This window comes from Ambystoma mexicanum, chromosome 4p (assembly GCF_040938575.1).
Source record: "Ambystoma mexicanum isolate Mex_15411 chromosome 4p, UKY_AmexF1_1, whole genome shotgun sequence".
Classification (NCBI taxonomy): Eukaryota; Metazoa; Chordata; class Amphibia; order Caudata; family Ambystomatidae; genus Ambystoma; species Ambystoma mexicanum.
The window spans coordinates 1,199,737,206-1,199,752,636 of record NC_090927.1 but is presented as its reverse complement, the minus strand read 5'-3'; the positions used below and the strand labels follow the sequence as shown (position 1 = coordinate 1,199,752,636).

General features: G+C 45.4%; 1 protein-coding gene across 1 annotated transcript in view; it reads left to right on the top strand.

Annotated features, from left to right (window-relative positions):
- Positions 1 to 15,131, top strand: part of LOC138453728 (two pore calcium channel protein 1-like) — a 1,160,417-nt gene extending 1,145,286 nt beyond the window's left edge. Inside the window, exon 19 of the mRNA XM_069606850.1 lies at positions 14,928 to 15,131. Coding sequence (XP_069462951.1) covers positions 14,928 to 15,073 — 146 coding nt within the window. The 3' untranslated portion in view covers positions 15,074 to 15,131. The remainder of the gene's footprint in view (positions 1 to 14,927) is intronic.
- The last annotated feature ends 300 nt before the right edge of the window (positions 15,132 to 15,431 follow it).

Sequence of the window (15,431 nt, the reverse complement as noted above, 5' to 3'; positions counted from 1 at the left end):
CGAGAGAAGGTGCCTCATACGTTTGCACTGGGACAAGGAAGAGGGACATGGAGGTAATTCTTGGCTGATGTGCTAATTTTGGGGGTTGGAGGGAGGGGGGATGCGTGGGGGGCAGGGATTGTGGAATAAATCGTAATGGCAATACATCTCCAAGCTAAGCAGACATGATATGTGGTATTAGTGGCTAGAGAGGCATTTTGATGCAGCCAGTCTAGTCATTTCTTAGTCTGGCTTGACTTTGTTTAACTGGGCATCTCTGATAAAGCATTTCTGCTAAGTGTAATTACCTTTCTAGACTGGCATTTGGTTGCTGCCAGTCTAGCCATTTCTTACTGTGGCATTGTATATTTTTCTGGGCATCTGTGATAAAACAACCATGATAAGTGTTATTGCTTCGACTGCCATTTTGGTGCAACCAGTCAGGTATGTCTAAATGTGGCCTGGCATGCTTTACAAGTATATGTTATTACGTGTCTAGACGGGTCTACATTGTACAGCCAGTTGGACATGTTTTTATTGTGGCATGGCATGTTTAATAGCAAAGCATTCAATTCATGAAAGCATTAATGTTCCTCTGCACTGTTGGTGACTTGCATGTATTGAATTTTTGGTCTGGTGTTACCCAACAAAACAATTGCAAACGCTCTGGCTTTTTAGCCAATTTTTCTCAGAAAGTGTGCTGTATAATGCATTAAAACATACACATGTATAAGATATATATATGCTGCTCCTAGTACAGTGTGCAGCATACCCTTGAAGCAGCACTCTCGTGCGTATTGTGCAAGCGTGGTAATCTAGGCCGGCCCAGAGTGTGGCACGACCCATGAATTGTTGCCGAACTGCAACATGGCTCGGCAACAGCATGGCTCGCAGGGGGCCCCCCAAATGTTGTGATACGCCACTGGCATATTCATAGGTGGCAGCTTGGGGCAAAAATTACCTGGGCATATGTTATTCTTGCAGCCGGTCATTGGTTTCCCTTTTTTAAATGAGGTTAGTTGGGATCATGCAATGTATCACAACAGTCCCCAAGAGACCGGCCATAAAACAAGGGGCTTGTTGCACTCTGCTTAACCCAGAAATTCATTGCACTGAGGAACTCAGAACCAGCTTAACTCAGCACGCTTCCATTGCAAAGCCCAAGAGGACGTATTTATCAGAAGAGAAGGGTTCATAATGCCATAGAAAATGGCATTATGGAGGATATCGTAATATAGGGGAGATCAAAGGGAGCGCACCAGGTTAAGCCGGTCCTGAGTTCCCCATTGAGATGAATTTCAAGGGTTTTGTTGCGATACGTTTCTTACCTTAACTCATCATCAACTAAAGTTTTTTCATTGACTATGAATATATATATATTTCTGAGGCTTGTGGAATCTGCTTAGATCACATGCTGTGCATAGGCCGACATCTAGTGGAAGCTGCGGAGTATTACAGTTTGTTTTTCGAAACTCGAAAATGGGCGTCGACACAGGGCGTGCCAGTAATATTATCCCTAGTGTGACGTCCCCTGTACCCATGATCCCTCACGCGTCTAGGACCCTCAGATTGTTTTTTTCCGCCATACTGGTCGGAAGCATTTCGCAGAGTTCTTGGCACTAAGCCATAATTTTGCAAAATATTGATAATTTTACCCCTTCTCCACCCCAACGTCGAGATACCGAATTTCTACACTCAACGCCGGATCGGAGAGGATTTCGACCGTCGACTGCGCAGCGACTTTGGGCCTCGAGGCTTCCGTCTCGGCCTGGGCCTCTGGCCAAGGCCCTGCAAGTAGGGAGAGTGGGGGGTGGTCATACTCTACACTCTTGTAATATATAGACATACTTATATATTCTTACATTTACCAGCCCGCTGCCACAAGGTGCGTATGGAGGGTACCCCTTTCCAATTCTGCCCCAAGTGCAATCGCAAATACCCTTGGGTCGACAGGCACGCCACGTGCAACCTCTGCTTGCCGAGGGACCACCCCGAGGCAAATTGCAGAGCCTGTAGTAGGTTTAAGCCTAAAACACTTAAGGACCGTTCAATCAAGCGTTGGGCCCACCACGCCAGGCGTCAAGAGGCCATGGCAGTGGAGGGCGCCTTCAGCGACGGCAGCGACGCCGTACTTTCGGACGGCGAGGGCTTTATGGCGTCGAAAGACAGCCGAGCGCAAGTCCCCGACCTCGGAAGGTCGACCGGCAGGTCGGCTATGGGGAACACCCCCGGCGACACGAGCGCTTCCCATGGCACTTTGAGAAAACACACAAAGTCCAACCGAGACTCGACGTGCACGTCGAGTTCTTGGAAAGAGGCACGTAGAGAACGGTCCGAATCGGCGTCCTCTGGGCGCTCTCGATCTAGATCGCCACACGACGCCAAGCAAGCATCCACTATTGCCAAGAGTGCCTCGCTCCGTAAGGTCAGGGAAACTCGATCGTCGGGAGACGAAGCTGACTTCCACCCTCAGGCCGCACTCCAAGAGTCGGCGCCCGCAGATCCTGAACCCCTACCTCCACGCTCGAAGGATAGGGTCAAGACCCCCGAACCTCGACGCTAGGCGTCGAGAAGCTCAGAGAGCCCTAAAACACACGGGAAACACTCCTCCAGTCACGGGGAGGGAGGGAAACAGCAAAGGAAGCAGTCTCTACCCACTTCCAAGCCCGTACAACACTCCACTCCTCAAAAACAGAAAGACAAGTCCACGTCTTCTAATAACACCAAAAGCCCTGCACAGGCTACCAAGTCTAGTCAGGATAAATTTGAAAAACTCCCACAAAGGGTCATTCCCAGTTCCAGAGAATGGACCAGTGTTGACATAGATAGGGTAATGTCAAGAATGTCATCTTTGGCAGATTTTTATGCAAAAAACCCAGAGCACTTTCTTGCTTATACTCCCGACGGGTCAGCACCCTCTGGCTCTAAGGATCCTATACCTCCAAGGGCAAGGCCCCACTTTGAGACACCAACAGGGTCTTCAGACCCCTTCTACGTCCAGCCCTACTCTCATTACCAGGGAGAGACATCCTTTGTTGAGGATCCAGATTTGGGCATGGTGGAGGAACAAACTGGGACAGGCTACTATGGGGATGATGAGGATCAAGATGAGGAGGAGGAAGATCCCTACAGGGTAGACTTCCCAGTAGAAAGAGAAGCCCCTATTACCGACTCCCCTGTCGACAACCAGCCACTCCTGAATGAAGTGCTGTCTCGAGCAGCCGAACATTTCCACATCGACACCCAGGGTGCCCAGGAGGAAAGAGACTTCGCAGAAGAGTTAGTGGGGGAGAGGAGGCCTGTTGCTCAGGCCATCCCTATCCTAAAATCTTTTCAAAGAAGAATATAGCCGTCACTCCTCAATCCTAACCTCACCAGAGCAGTGAACCCTAGGATTGAAAAACTTTTCAAGGCGGCCCAATCAGACCCACTATATATAAGAGGGCATCTAAAGCCGGACTCTCTGGTTGTTACTAACACCCGTAAGAGGGCTGGAACACCCTTATCGTCCGAGGCTCCTCCCGACAAGGAGAGCAAAAGACTGTACGGGTTAGGCAGGAAAGTGGCCTCCACTTCCGCCTACTAGGCAAGGATTGCCAAGTCCACCACCATGTTGGCCAGCTACAACTGCCATCAGTGGGAAGAGGTCGCGGCACTCATAGACTCCGCACCAGAACCCTTAAAGAGCCAATTGGCACGAGTTTCAGCAGAGGGGAGAGCTGTGTCCAGTTGCATTTTAAAGGCAACCTTTGATGCCGCGGATAACGCAGGCAGATTAATAGCAGAAGGAACTGTTATTAAGAGACACGCTTGGCTACGCCAGTCTGGTTTCAAGGCTGAAACACAGGCGTCACTATTGGACAAACCGGTGGAACCGGATCTGTTGTTTGGTAAGGCGGTCGAGGACGCACTAAAGAATGCTAAGGATGAGTATGAAACACTCAAATCCCTAGGCCAGCTAACCACTAAACCCCCTAATCAGAGAGGGAATGGCAATTTTCGTCACCCACGCGGCCAAAATTCCCAAAGAGGTTCTAACTATTCCCAGGGCCAGGGTACACAGTGGAACAATAAGAATCAGCAGTCTACCCAGGGTTACGGCAGGGGGAATAAGAGAGGACGTGGTAGAGGTAGAGGCAGCCCCAATAAAGGAGGCGGCACGCCTCCACCGAAACAGTGACGCTCCGTTCAGGGTCCCTTCTCACGCAACCCCAGTAGGGGGACGCATTTCCAACTTCACCCAAGCTTGGGAAGGGATCATATCAGACAGATGGGTGCTGTCAACAGTATCCGAGGGGTACTGTATAGAACTACTAGAGCGTCCCCGAGACCATCCTCCACGACAAAAAATACATTCTTCGGAACACCAGGTGATCCTCCTAGAAGAGATCGAACTCGTCCCGGGACACCAGGTAAACAAGGGTATTTATTCAACTTACTTCCTTGTGCCAAAAAAAGATTTGACAATGCGCCCAGTATTGGACTTACAGCCTGCCAACAAGTATGTCAAGCCCCAAAAGTTTCGCATGACAACTCTCCAAGAGGTAATCCCCCTCCTAAAAAAGGGGGGATTACATGGCAACATTGGACATGAAAGATGCCTATTTTCATATTTCCATGTTCCCAGCGCACAGAAAATACTTGCGCTTCAAGGTGGACAGTCGGCACTACCAGTTCAAGGTACTGCCCTTCGGGATAGCTTCGGCCCCAAGGGTATTCACCAAGGTACTGGCGGTGGCAGCAGCACACCTACGCAGGGAGGCAATCCCGGTGTACCCTTACCTGGACGACTGGCTCATCACGGGGGAAACCCCAGTAATTTGCAGAACAAACATTCAAAGGACTATCGACCTCCTCTTCGAATTGGGCTTCTTAATAAATGAGAAAAAGTCAAGTCTAGTGCCAAGCACATCCAAACAATTCTTTGGAGCTATCCTAGACACTCAAGAGGGATTGACCTTTCCTTCAGAGGAAAGAATTCGGAATATACTGCTGCAAATTCCGCAATACCAGTCCGGTCGCCAGATAACGCTACGCAAAGCAATGCGTTTGCTGGGCATGATGGCTTCATGTATTTACCTGGTCCCCCACGCGCGCCTGCGCATGCGTCCCATGCAGGAATGGTTGGCAAAATAGTGGTCTCAGGCAAGTGGTCAGTGGGACGATCTAGTGGTCGTTTCGCCAACACTGGTACAAAGCCTTCACTGGTGGACAAGAAAGAATCTGTCCAAGGGGAAACCCTTTTACGATCCCGAGATACAGGCGGTAGTCACAACCGATGCATGCCTGACGGGGTGGGGAGCTCACCATCTCCACCACACAGCTCAGGGTCTCTGGTCTCACGCAGTGGCCAAGAATCACATCAACCTTCAAGAGCTTCTGGCAGTATTCAGAGCGCTTCAAGCTTTCGAACCCTACCTTTTAAACCTGTCAGTGCAAATCCGGACGGACAGCACTACAGCCATGTTCTACCTGAACAACAAGGAGGGACTCGCTCGCCAAATCCGTCCAAGCTTGCCCAGAAAATCTGGATATGGGCACTCAGACGCAACATCTTCCTGTCATCACAACATGTTCCAGGGGATCTCAATTCCCTAGCGGATGCTCTGAGCAGAGACCCCCTCCCAGAGGAACACGAGTGGTGTCTACTCAGAGAAGTCGTAGAAGACATCTTGTCTCACTGGGGTTTCCCCACTATAGACCTATTCGCCACAAGCGAAAACAGACAATGCCCAGGATTCGCATCCAGGTTCCCCCAACCAGACTCTCAGGGGAACGCCCTGTGGATGAACTGGTCAGGGATGTTTGCGTACGCTTTTCCACCAACTCCTCTAATCAGGAAGGTGGTCAACAAGATGAACAGAGAATCGATGACGCTCTTCCTGGTTGTTCCCATGTGGGCGAGACAACCATGGTTCCCACACCTACGCAGACTGGCGGTGTGCGAACCCATCAGACTTCCGAGCTGGTACAACCTATTGTCCCAGCACCAAGGTCAAACAGTGCACCCTCAACCCAACTCAATGAACCTGGCAGCATGGCTCCTGAGGTCATAGAGTTTGGACATCTCAAATTACCACAGAGGTGTATGGACATCCTAAAAGAGGCTAGGAAGCCCAACACGAGGCACTGCTACTTTGACAAATGGAAGAGATTCATAATCTGGTGCCAGAGTAAGCAAATCAACCAAGTTGATTGCACTCCTTTCACTATTGTTACTTACATGCTCCACCTGCTGGATGCGGGACTGGTTTTTAACTCACTGAAGGTACACCTGGCAGACCTGTCAGCATACACCACTTCTCATAACAAGGTGTCGTGGTGGAAAGTACCAGTAGTTAAGGCCTTCATGGAAGGAGTAAAGAGACTTCACCCTCCTATTTGTAACCCACCACCAGGATGGGACCTGAACGTGGTGCTATCTAAACTCATGGGCCCCCCATTCGAGCCCATGCATAAAACGAGTCTCAAACACCTGACCTATAAGACTGCCTTCTTAGTAGCCATTACATCCATAAGAAGGGTCAGTGAAATTCAGGCTCTGTCAGTGCAGGATCCATTCTTTACTATTCATAAGGATAAGCTGGTTTTACGGACACACCCTAGGTTCTCACCTAAGTTTATTTCCAAATTCCATGTAAACCAGTCCATCGAGCTTCCGGCTTTCTTCCAAAACCCACAAAGCTCGGCTGAGGTTAAACTACACACCCTAGATGTGCATAGGGCGGTCCTTTACTACGTAAACAAGACCAGACCGCTTAGGAAAACAGATCAACTGTTTGTCTTCGTAGCCACAGGCAAGGAGGGAGATCGCGTCTCTAAGGGTGCCATCTCCAGGTGGATTGTCAACTGTATCCAGTTGTGTTACTCTCTTTCTGACAAAACTTTGCCTTTTACGCCCAGAGCCCACTCGACAAGAGGCATTGGGGCCACTCTGGCTTTCATTGCAAATGTTCCCCTTGACACCATTTGCAAAGCAGCTACTTCGAGCTCTATTCACACTTTTACTCAGCACTACTGCATTGACACCCATTCCAAGACAGATACTCAAGTGGGACAAGCGGTTCTAAGACATTCATTTGCTCATGACCCTTCTCAAATCCCACCTCCTTCTAACACTGCTCGCTAATCTATGCACAGCATGTGATCTAAGCAGATTCCACAAGCCTCAGAAGGGATACATTACTCACCGCAATCGTATTTCTGATGCTTGTATCTGCTTAGATTCACATGCGACCCACCCTTCCTCCCCTCTGAGAGAAGGCGCATGGATGCTTGTAGTCTTATCTTAACTATCTTCTATCTGCTTGGATCATCTGTACTCACGCTACTCCTCATGCAACCTCATGTCAGACAAAATACAATCTGAGGGTCCTAGGCGCGTGAGGGATCATGGGTACAGGGGACGTCACACTAGGGATAGTATTACTGGCACGCCCTGTGTCGACGCCCATTTTCGAGTTTCGAAAAACAAACTGTAATACTCCACAGCTTCCACTAGATGTCGGCCTATGCACAGCATGTGAATCTAAGCAGATACAAGCATCAGAAATACGATTACGGTGAGTAATGTAGCCCATATATTTATATATATATACATATATATATATATATTTTATAGGGCTGAGTCAGACTCCCATGGGAACCCCTCAAAAATCTATTGTTAATAACTTTTAATTCGAGTAACGGATTAGACCGAAATTTCATAAATGATTAAGGACTCGCGGGGCCCCCAGACTGCAGCGTTTCGTAAAGATACGTTAAAAAGTAAACAAGTTATTAAGAAGACACCATTTCTCACCCCCCCCCCCCAAAAGAGCTGCCTAGTTCCCATTCATTTTTCATTAGACAAAGCAGAGAAAATCTTGCATTGATAGCGGCTGCAATTGTGAACTGCAAGCTGGACTACTGTAACAGTCTTTTGATTGGTACATCTCAGATAAATATTAGAACATTGCAGGTGATCCAGAACACTGCAGTGCGAGCTGTGCTTGGACTTGGGCGCAATATGCATGTTTCTGAAGCAAGACGCAGCCTGCATTGGCTGCCCGTCCAACAACGACTGCACCACAAGGGGCTGTCAATCGTGTACAAATGCTTGCATGGCAAGGCACCATCATACCTCAAGACCAGGTTAAAAAAGAAACCTGATGGTCGTTTATTACGATCCAGCGGCAACATTTCTTTGTTCCAACCCATGTTTACGATGAAGAGGTTTGGAGGAGCCAGTTTCAATTCCTGGGCACCCACCCTGTTGAACTCCATGCCAAAACATCTGGCCAATATCAGTTCAGTAATTGTCTTCAAGAAACTACTGAAAACCTTCTTGTTTGATCTAGGCCATGGGTAAGGCCCCCTTACCCTTTTGTAATTGACACTACTCTTATTGTATCTGCTTCATAATATCCCATGGCTCCTGATTTTGGTAGAGTCTGTCTTGTTCCTACCATCCTTGTTGTCCTTTGTTATACTCTATGTTCTTCGTTGTGTTTCTTTCTCTCCTGTGTGCGCCCTGAGGCCTCAGGGTTAGTGGCCCAATACAAGAGCATAGATAGATAGATAGATAGATAGATAGATAGATAGATAGATAGATAGATAGATAGATAGGTCAATGTGTGCCAAAGCACACAGTCATAACCGCTGGATGGATTTGGACCATGTATGAAACAACTTGGCCATGAAGCATTGACCGTAGTCCACACATGGTTTGGAGTTATTCCGTGCAGTAGTAGTATTAATATTTGACGGAGAAGGGGATGCCGCCTTCTCAAAAATACATAGCTACTCTAGGATTCATCAGAAACCGAGGTTTTTTAGAAATGAAATGATCGCCATCTTGTTTTTCTCTAGATGCAAGAGATATCTGCGACCATAGTTGAGGATATGGGAAAATTAAACACAGGAAAAACGCTATTTGCAGTTAAATAAAAACATGCACATGCCATCAGACTAGAGGTGGTGAGAGGCTAGAGTCACCAAGTGAAATTTGGGAGTCAGAGGGGGATCTAGGGACTGAGTTTGCAATACAAAGCTTTCTGTAGCCTCGGCTATAACCTCAAATAGCCGACATCTCAAAGCAAACTGCGTCACAGAAACAGCATGCGTTCTGGGGGAAAGGGAGAGATCAGGGGAGGTGAAGAGACCATCTGGGAAGTGGGGGGGAGTTGGCACTTGGTGAGGGCTGTAGGGGGCAGGAACGCATTTTTTTTAAACCATTTTGTCGATATTCGAGGTTATAAAGGACTATGGATAGCCAAGGCTTTGTGTAGTTCAGTACACAAGGTTAGAGTTTTTTTTTTGTTGAAAGATATTTGTACAGCTATAGTGACATTGGGGTGATAAATAACTGGCCCTGGCCAGTGCCACAATTGCCATCAAGGTCTCCCATCCATTCAGTAACCAGGACAGACCCTGCTTAGCTTCAAAGCGAGGAAGGGGCCCAATAAATGAGCCAACGTTACAAGACCACTTAGACAAACGGGCTGACCCTTTCCTTGCTTTGAAGGTAAGCAGTGTCAGTCCCGGTTACTGCACGGATGGCCGATCGAATGGGCATCCACATTTTTTTTAAAAACCGTGCTACTGTCAGCCCTTGAAAGTTTTGCTCTTAGAGACCATTTTTTGCCTGAATTGCCTTCTGGTATTTGTAGTCTCCCAGTGAATACTAAAAAAAAAAACAGATATTTTTACAGCAACAGTGGGTTTCCCAACCTGGCAGTAACTGAGACGAACCCTGCTTAGCTTTAAAGAGAGGAAGGGATCACCTCCCTAAGGCCATGTTGCCTAATAAATGAGTCCAACTTATAAGACCACTTAGTTTTAAAAAAAAAAGGAATAATTCAGCCCCCATATGCCATGTTTCTCTAAGCTCGGTCGGTCCTAGTTACTGCATGGATGGGTGACAGTGCACAGTCCCGAATGCTGGGTGTTTCCTTAGTTTTAAATATCTCATAACACACGGCATCTGCATTATTATTGTTTTTAAACCGTGCTGCTGTCATACCTTGAAGCCATTTTTTTGCCTTTTGCTGAGTTGCATTCTGGTAGTTGTAGCCTCATAGTCAAGATGGGGGGGAATAATGCCACAATTGTACACTTTTTGCCAAACATATTTCTATAAGGATTTATATATTTGAGTGACACTATGGTATGTGTACTTTCAAGTTACCTTTATAAACCAGAGTATTGCTGAAAGCCAGACGTGGTGGTGAGGAGGGGAACTGATGAGGGCAAGTAAGTCATGAGTATGTGGCAAGATAGTCTGGAATCCTAAACACTGGCACAGTTATTTTCCCCTGATTGTGGCTGCTTTTCAGGGCACCAGTAAAAGACACATGTAGGTCGACAGCGTAACTTTTTTTTCAGAGGGTGGACGCAACCCCTTGGGTTTTTTGAGGTTGGCAAGCTTGCTCAAGTATTTGGCTACCAGGATTTTACTCAGGTTGTCCTGTTCCCAGTGCAGACGCTTACCCACAAGACCACAAGAACTTGTTTCGTATTGGGATTTTGTTTTCCATGGAGTATTTCACTCCAGATTGCTGAGTTTAAAAGGTGAGCACTTTTTATACTTAGCCAGCATATTTGTTGGAAGATGTCCTCTCCTCTCCTCTCTCTCAGGTTATTTTTCTGGTGTTCATTACTTTTTTTTTAAAAGTCCAATGCTATTTTGTCTTGTGCACTTTCTTCTAAGCAGAAGGTCAATTGAACTAAATGTTTTTCTTTTGATTTTCGCTAAGGGGGCAAAAGTACCTTGGCATATGTTGTTCTTGCAGCTGATCATGTTTTGCTCTTTTCCGTGCCGCTTAAATGTGGTTAGTTGGGGTTGTGCGATGTATCACGAAGAGCCCAGCCATAAAGCAATGGGCTTCTAGCATGCTGCTTAACCAAAGTATGTGATCCTCTGCAAATAATTTTATCTCACTGCGCATTGACTAAAAACATTGAGTTCTCAAAGCCTGCAATCTTTTATACATAATTGAATAAATAGATATTTTTACAGCTACAGTGACATCGGGGGTGAAAAAAAAATCACTGGTGACCCGGGTCTCCCATCGATACAGTAACCAGGACCGACCCTGCTTAGCTTCAAAGTAAGGAAAAGGAAAGCCCCCTCAGGCTATGGCGCCTAATAAGTGAGGCAAAGTTACAAGACCACTTAGAGCAGCATGGCCTGAAGGGACCGGCCCCTTCCTCACTTTGAAACTAAGCACTACTGTGCGTATATTCATCGGTGGCAGCTTTTGATTTTTGTTATGGGTGCAGAAAGTACCTGGGCATATGTTATTCTTGCAGCTGGTCATTTTTTTTCCATTTCCGTGCTGCTTAAATGTGGTTAGTTGAGGTTGTGCGATGTATCGCAACAGTCACCCAGAGCCCGGCCATAAAACAAGGGGCTTTTAGCACATTGCTTAAGTGTGCGGTCCATGGCAAATAATTTAATCTCACTGCGCATTGCCTAAAAACATTGTGAGTTCTCAAAGCCAGCAGGCCGAAGGCCATGGCTAGTGGTCTGGTAGCGTTTTAAAATGGACAGTGGTTGCCCAATGACCATGGCCGAAGACCATGCTAGTGGTCTGGAAGCATTCTAAAAACCTATGGATTAACAACCTTTGAAATTCAAGGAAAAAACGCTAGTTGCAGGGACGTTAAGGTGAGCACTTAACGCAACAAAACCCCTTAAATTCAGCTAAAGCCACCTTAACTTTGCACTGCCTGTTGTGCAGCCTATTACCACAATGATGACATAATAGATCACATCACTGATGGCATCACTAATTACATGTTGCATGAGAACACTGACGGCAGCAGTGATGTTATTTGTAATGTCATCACTGGTGACAACACGAATTACATTGTATATAACTGAAACTGCTTGGGGGAAATTTGAAGCTAAATTTTGGAGACGTATTCTTGGCCTCCCAGGCTGTACACCAATTGCGTTGATCGTATTGAACTGGGACTAACATTATATGCTCGATATTTGTGGCAAATAATAAACTTGTGTAGAAAGTGCCTCTTAGCCTATGAATCAGACATGCTCATACGGTCGTTGGCCTGTTATATTCTGCAGTCCAGAGATGATTTTGCTAAAAATTGGCATCAGGAAGTAATCAATGCTCTAGCCTATTCGGATGTGTCTATTGAAGTGCTTATACAAAATCCAACACGTGTTAAAAAAAGTTATTTTAATGGGACTGGTCAAGAAGCAGAGCAAAATGCCTTTTATATCAGGACTTTGACGGTAATGTGTTTATGCATAAGAAATACAGTTTACCAGAATCTTATATGATCAAGTGACCATCACCAAATCACAGGTCAGACTTCTTAAGAATAAGATTAAATCTATGGCCAACACAAGAGGTGCTTTTTAAACGCAAGATCATTTTGCCACAAGAGTCATTCTGTCGATTGTGCAATAGTGAAACACAAGTTTAAACCTTGAGACATTTATTGGTAGAATGCCAAGCCTTGTGTGATGCTAGATTATTATATCTGAGACCTGCATTGAAAGAACAGAACGACATAACTGCTGAAACTTTGTGGCTCATGATTATGTGCGGTCTATCTCTGTCTTTGAGAAATTGTGCTATTTGTTTTTTTTTAAATATAGCAGAGTTGAATATTCACACGGAAAAATGGAATGAATTATAATGCTATATAATTTTGATTTTTACAGAAAAGTTGATATTAAGTGTAATATTCTGTGCATTTTCTATTTTATGAATTTTATGGTTTGTCCTTCCTTTTTACTTTTTTCTACTTTTAATTGTATGATAAATGATTCTAAAAATTGTAAAGTTGATTATATATATATATATATATATAAATCTGATTACATCAATAATGGAATTAGACATAACATCATTTATAAGTTAGCTCATAAAAACTTTGATTACCTAAATAACAATAAATAACAATCTAGGCCGTGTACTTGGCCATGACAAAGGCTGTGGTCACAGGCCAGCACCAGAGGCCATACTTTGTGGTCGGTTAGTGTTAAACAATACCAGTGTGCAGTGTGCACGGTTAAAAGCCATGCCTAGTAGCCCATCATTCTTTTAAAATATACAGTGGGAAACGCTGAAAGCTGTAGTCAGTGGCCATGGCTAAAGGCCATAGCTAGTGCCCATTAACATGTTAGAATATACAGTTGGCACAGCCAAAGGCTGTGGCCACTGATTAGTATTGTGTTGAAGACCATGGCTAGTGGCTGGTTAGTGTATATAATATACAGTGGGCATGGCCGAAAGTCATAGCAAGTTTGTGTTGTATAACTGTTGTAAGAGAGTCTCTGAGAAACAAAATGGACATTCATTTAAAAAGTGACAAGCACATTTGAAATCGACTGTTATAAAAATGCTGCTCCAGTGGCATTTTGCCATCCTACGCCATGGCCTAGCCAGCCTATTTGTAAATGAATTTCTGGCTATTAGCACAGTGAACTTCAGGATTTTATTTCACATAGTCATCTGTACTCTTGACATTATATGGATAAAGAATTTGCTACTCTCCTCCTTAAGTGTCTAACTAGCCTTCCAACTGTCTGTCGATCTCTAAAAACAGCTGTTAAAAGGCAAGTTTGGCCCCAGATTTTGTTATCATCAACCATGAATAATTTCTGTGGAGAAGCTGAGCTTGCCAGCTTCTTGCCGCACTGACGCCCCTACGAGAGCAACTTAATATGCCCTTAATTTTCCAGGTTACTCTGTAGCCATCTTCAAACATGGCTAATTCTCAGTTCTGTTATCTAAGGTTCTGTCCTAAGGTGAAGCATCTGCATATCTAGGACTTTTCCTTTTGCCTTGACCTGCGCATACAGTTCTAGCCATCCGGTGCAAGGATATAAAATGCAACTCTGATTCTGTTGCTGGTTACCAACAAGGTCCTCGTTTAATGTGGTGCTGAATAGCCATCACCTTAGAGGTTTAATGTATATTATTAGTTCTCTAAAGGGTTCTGATCAATCATCTCTCTAGGTGGCCACATCAGAATGGAAACAAGTTGGAAATGAGAGCAGCACCTCCACTTCATGAAACCGTAGAAATCTGGTGATGACTTGCACATTAATAAATGGAACACCATTTGTAAAATACTGGCAAGCTTAGGGTTCATATGTGTAATATTAAGGGAAATGGGAAGTGAGAGTTTGTATGTATGAGATTTATAAAGCGCAAGCCTAGCTGGGAGGAAACAAAGCACTTTACATAGGTGACAGAACCAGGGGGTTACGGGTAAAATGTGGGGGTAGCTGAGGTTTCCAGGATGTGTAGGGGGATAAAGGGGTTGAGGAGAACTCCTGAGGGTGGAGAGGAGCAGAAGAGAGGAGTGGCACGATCAGCGATTGGTAAGATGTTCTTCGAAGAAGAGGATCTACTGGTCTTTTCTGAAGTGGATGGTGGAATGGGCATCATTTCCTGGGACGGTAGGATGCGTAGCAGGAAAAGGCCTATTTCCTATTACATTCCTCTCTTGTAGATCAAGGTTTCTAGTCTGGTGATGTTGTGGCTTCTGGTGGAACTATAGCCTCCAGAGATGGTGAGGTCCGCAGATAGATTCAATAGTGTTTTTGTTGCGACTGTGACTCTTGCAGGTTATGCTTGCTGTCTTGAGCATGATGCGTGCTTGAATGGGTAGCCAGTGCAGCTTCATTAGGTTAGAGCTGATATGGTTGAATGTTCTTAGTCCTGTTAGAAGGTGCTACAGCTGCTGGACAGCTTTCAGAGTGGCCAAGGTGGCATCTTGGACTCCAGGTGGTGACAAGTCTTGCCATGGTTCTATTACTGTTCAGACTGCTGCTTGGGATGTACTACTTAAGGTCCAAGGGTTTCAGGTGACTGAACACTTGATCAGTTTGGTGGAACATGTAAATCACTTATGTTTGGAAAGATATGCATTTTTAAAGATCGCAATGTTCATTGCAGAAATTAGAACATATTTCTACATTCCAGGATACAGAACTGTGGACGCCTTGTTGCAGCGTATGTTTGAAGCAGAGATTTCTCCAGAAGATCAAGGTCCCCCAATGGAGGAAATCTTAAGCTTCTCACACAATGACCTTCGCCCACGGAATCCCACTCTCCACAATGCTGCATAGTTCTGAAGTGAGACGTGGAATTGAGACTGGAATAAACTTTCTAGAAGAAAAATGTTAAGCTACGCCTTGGACTGTTAATTGAACGTCTGCCGTCAAATATCTTCTTTGAGCCTTTTTTAATTTTCTCTCTAGGGTCTCGTGATTCTTTTGTGTTTACATGATACAGCTGCATGGAAATGTATTGTGGTTTCTTTGTGATGCCTGCCTATGTTTACGTTTAGAGAATCTGGAGGAGGCAGAGAATTGATTTGATGGACCATGATGATAATGAGAGACCTTGTCAAAGCTCCTGAAATGAAATAGAAAGTTGGAGGGGTGTGTAGCAATGGGCGTGTGGCTTGATGTTGCTAATGAAGAA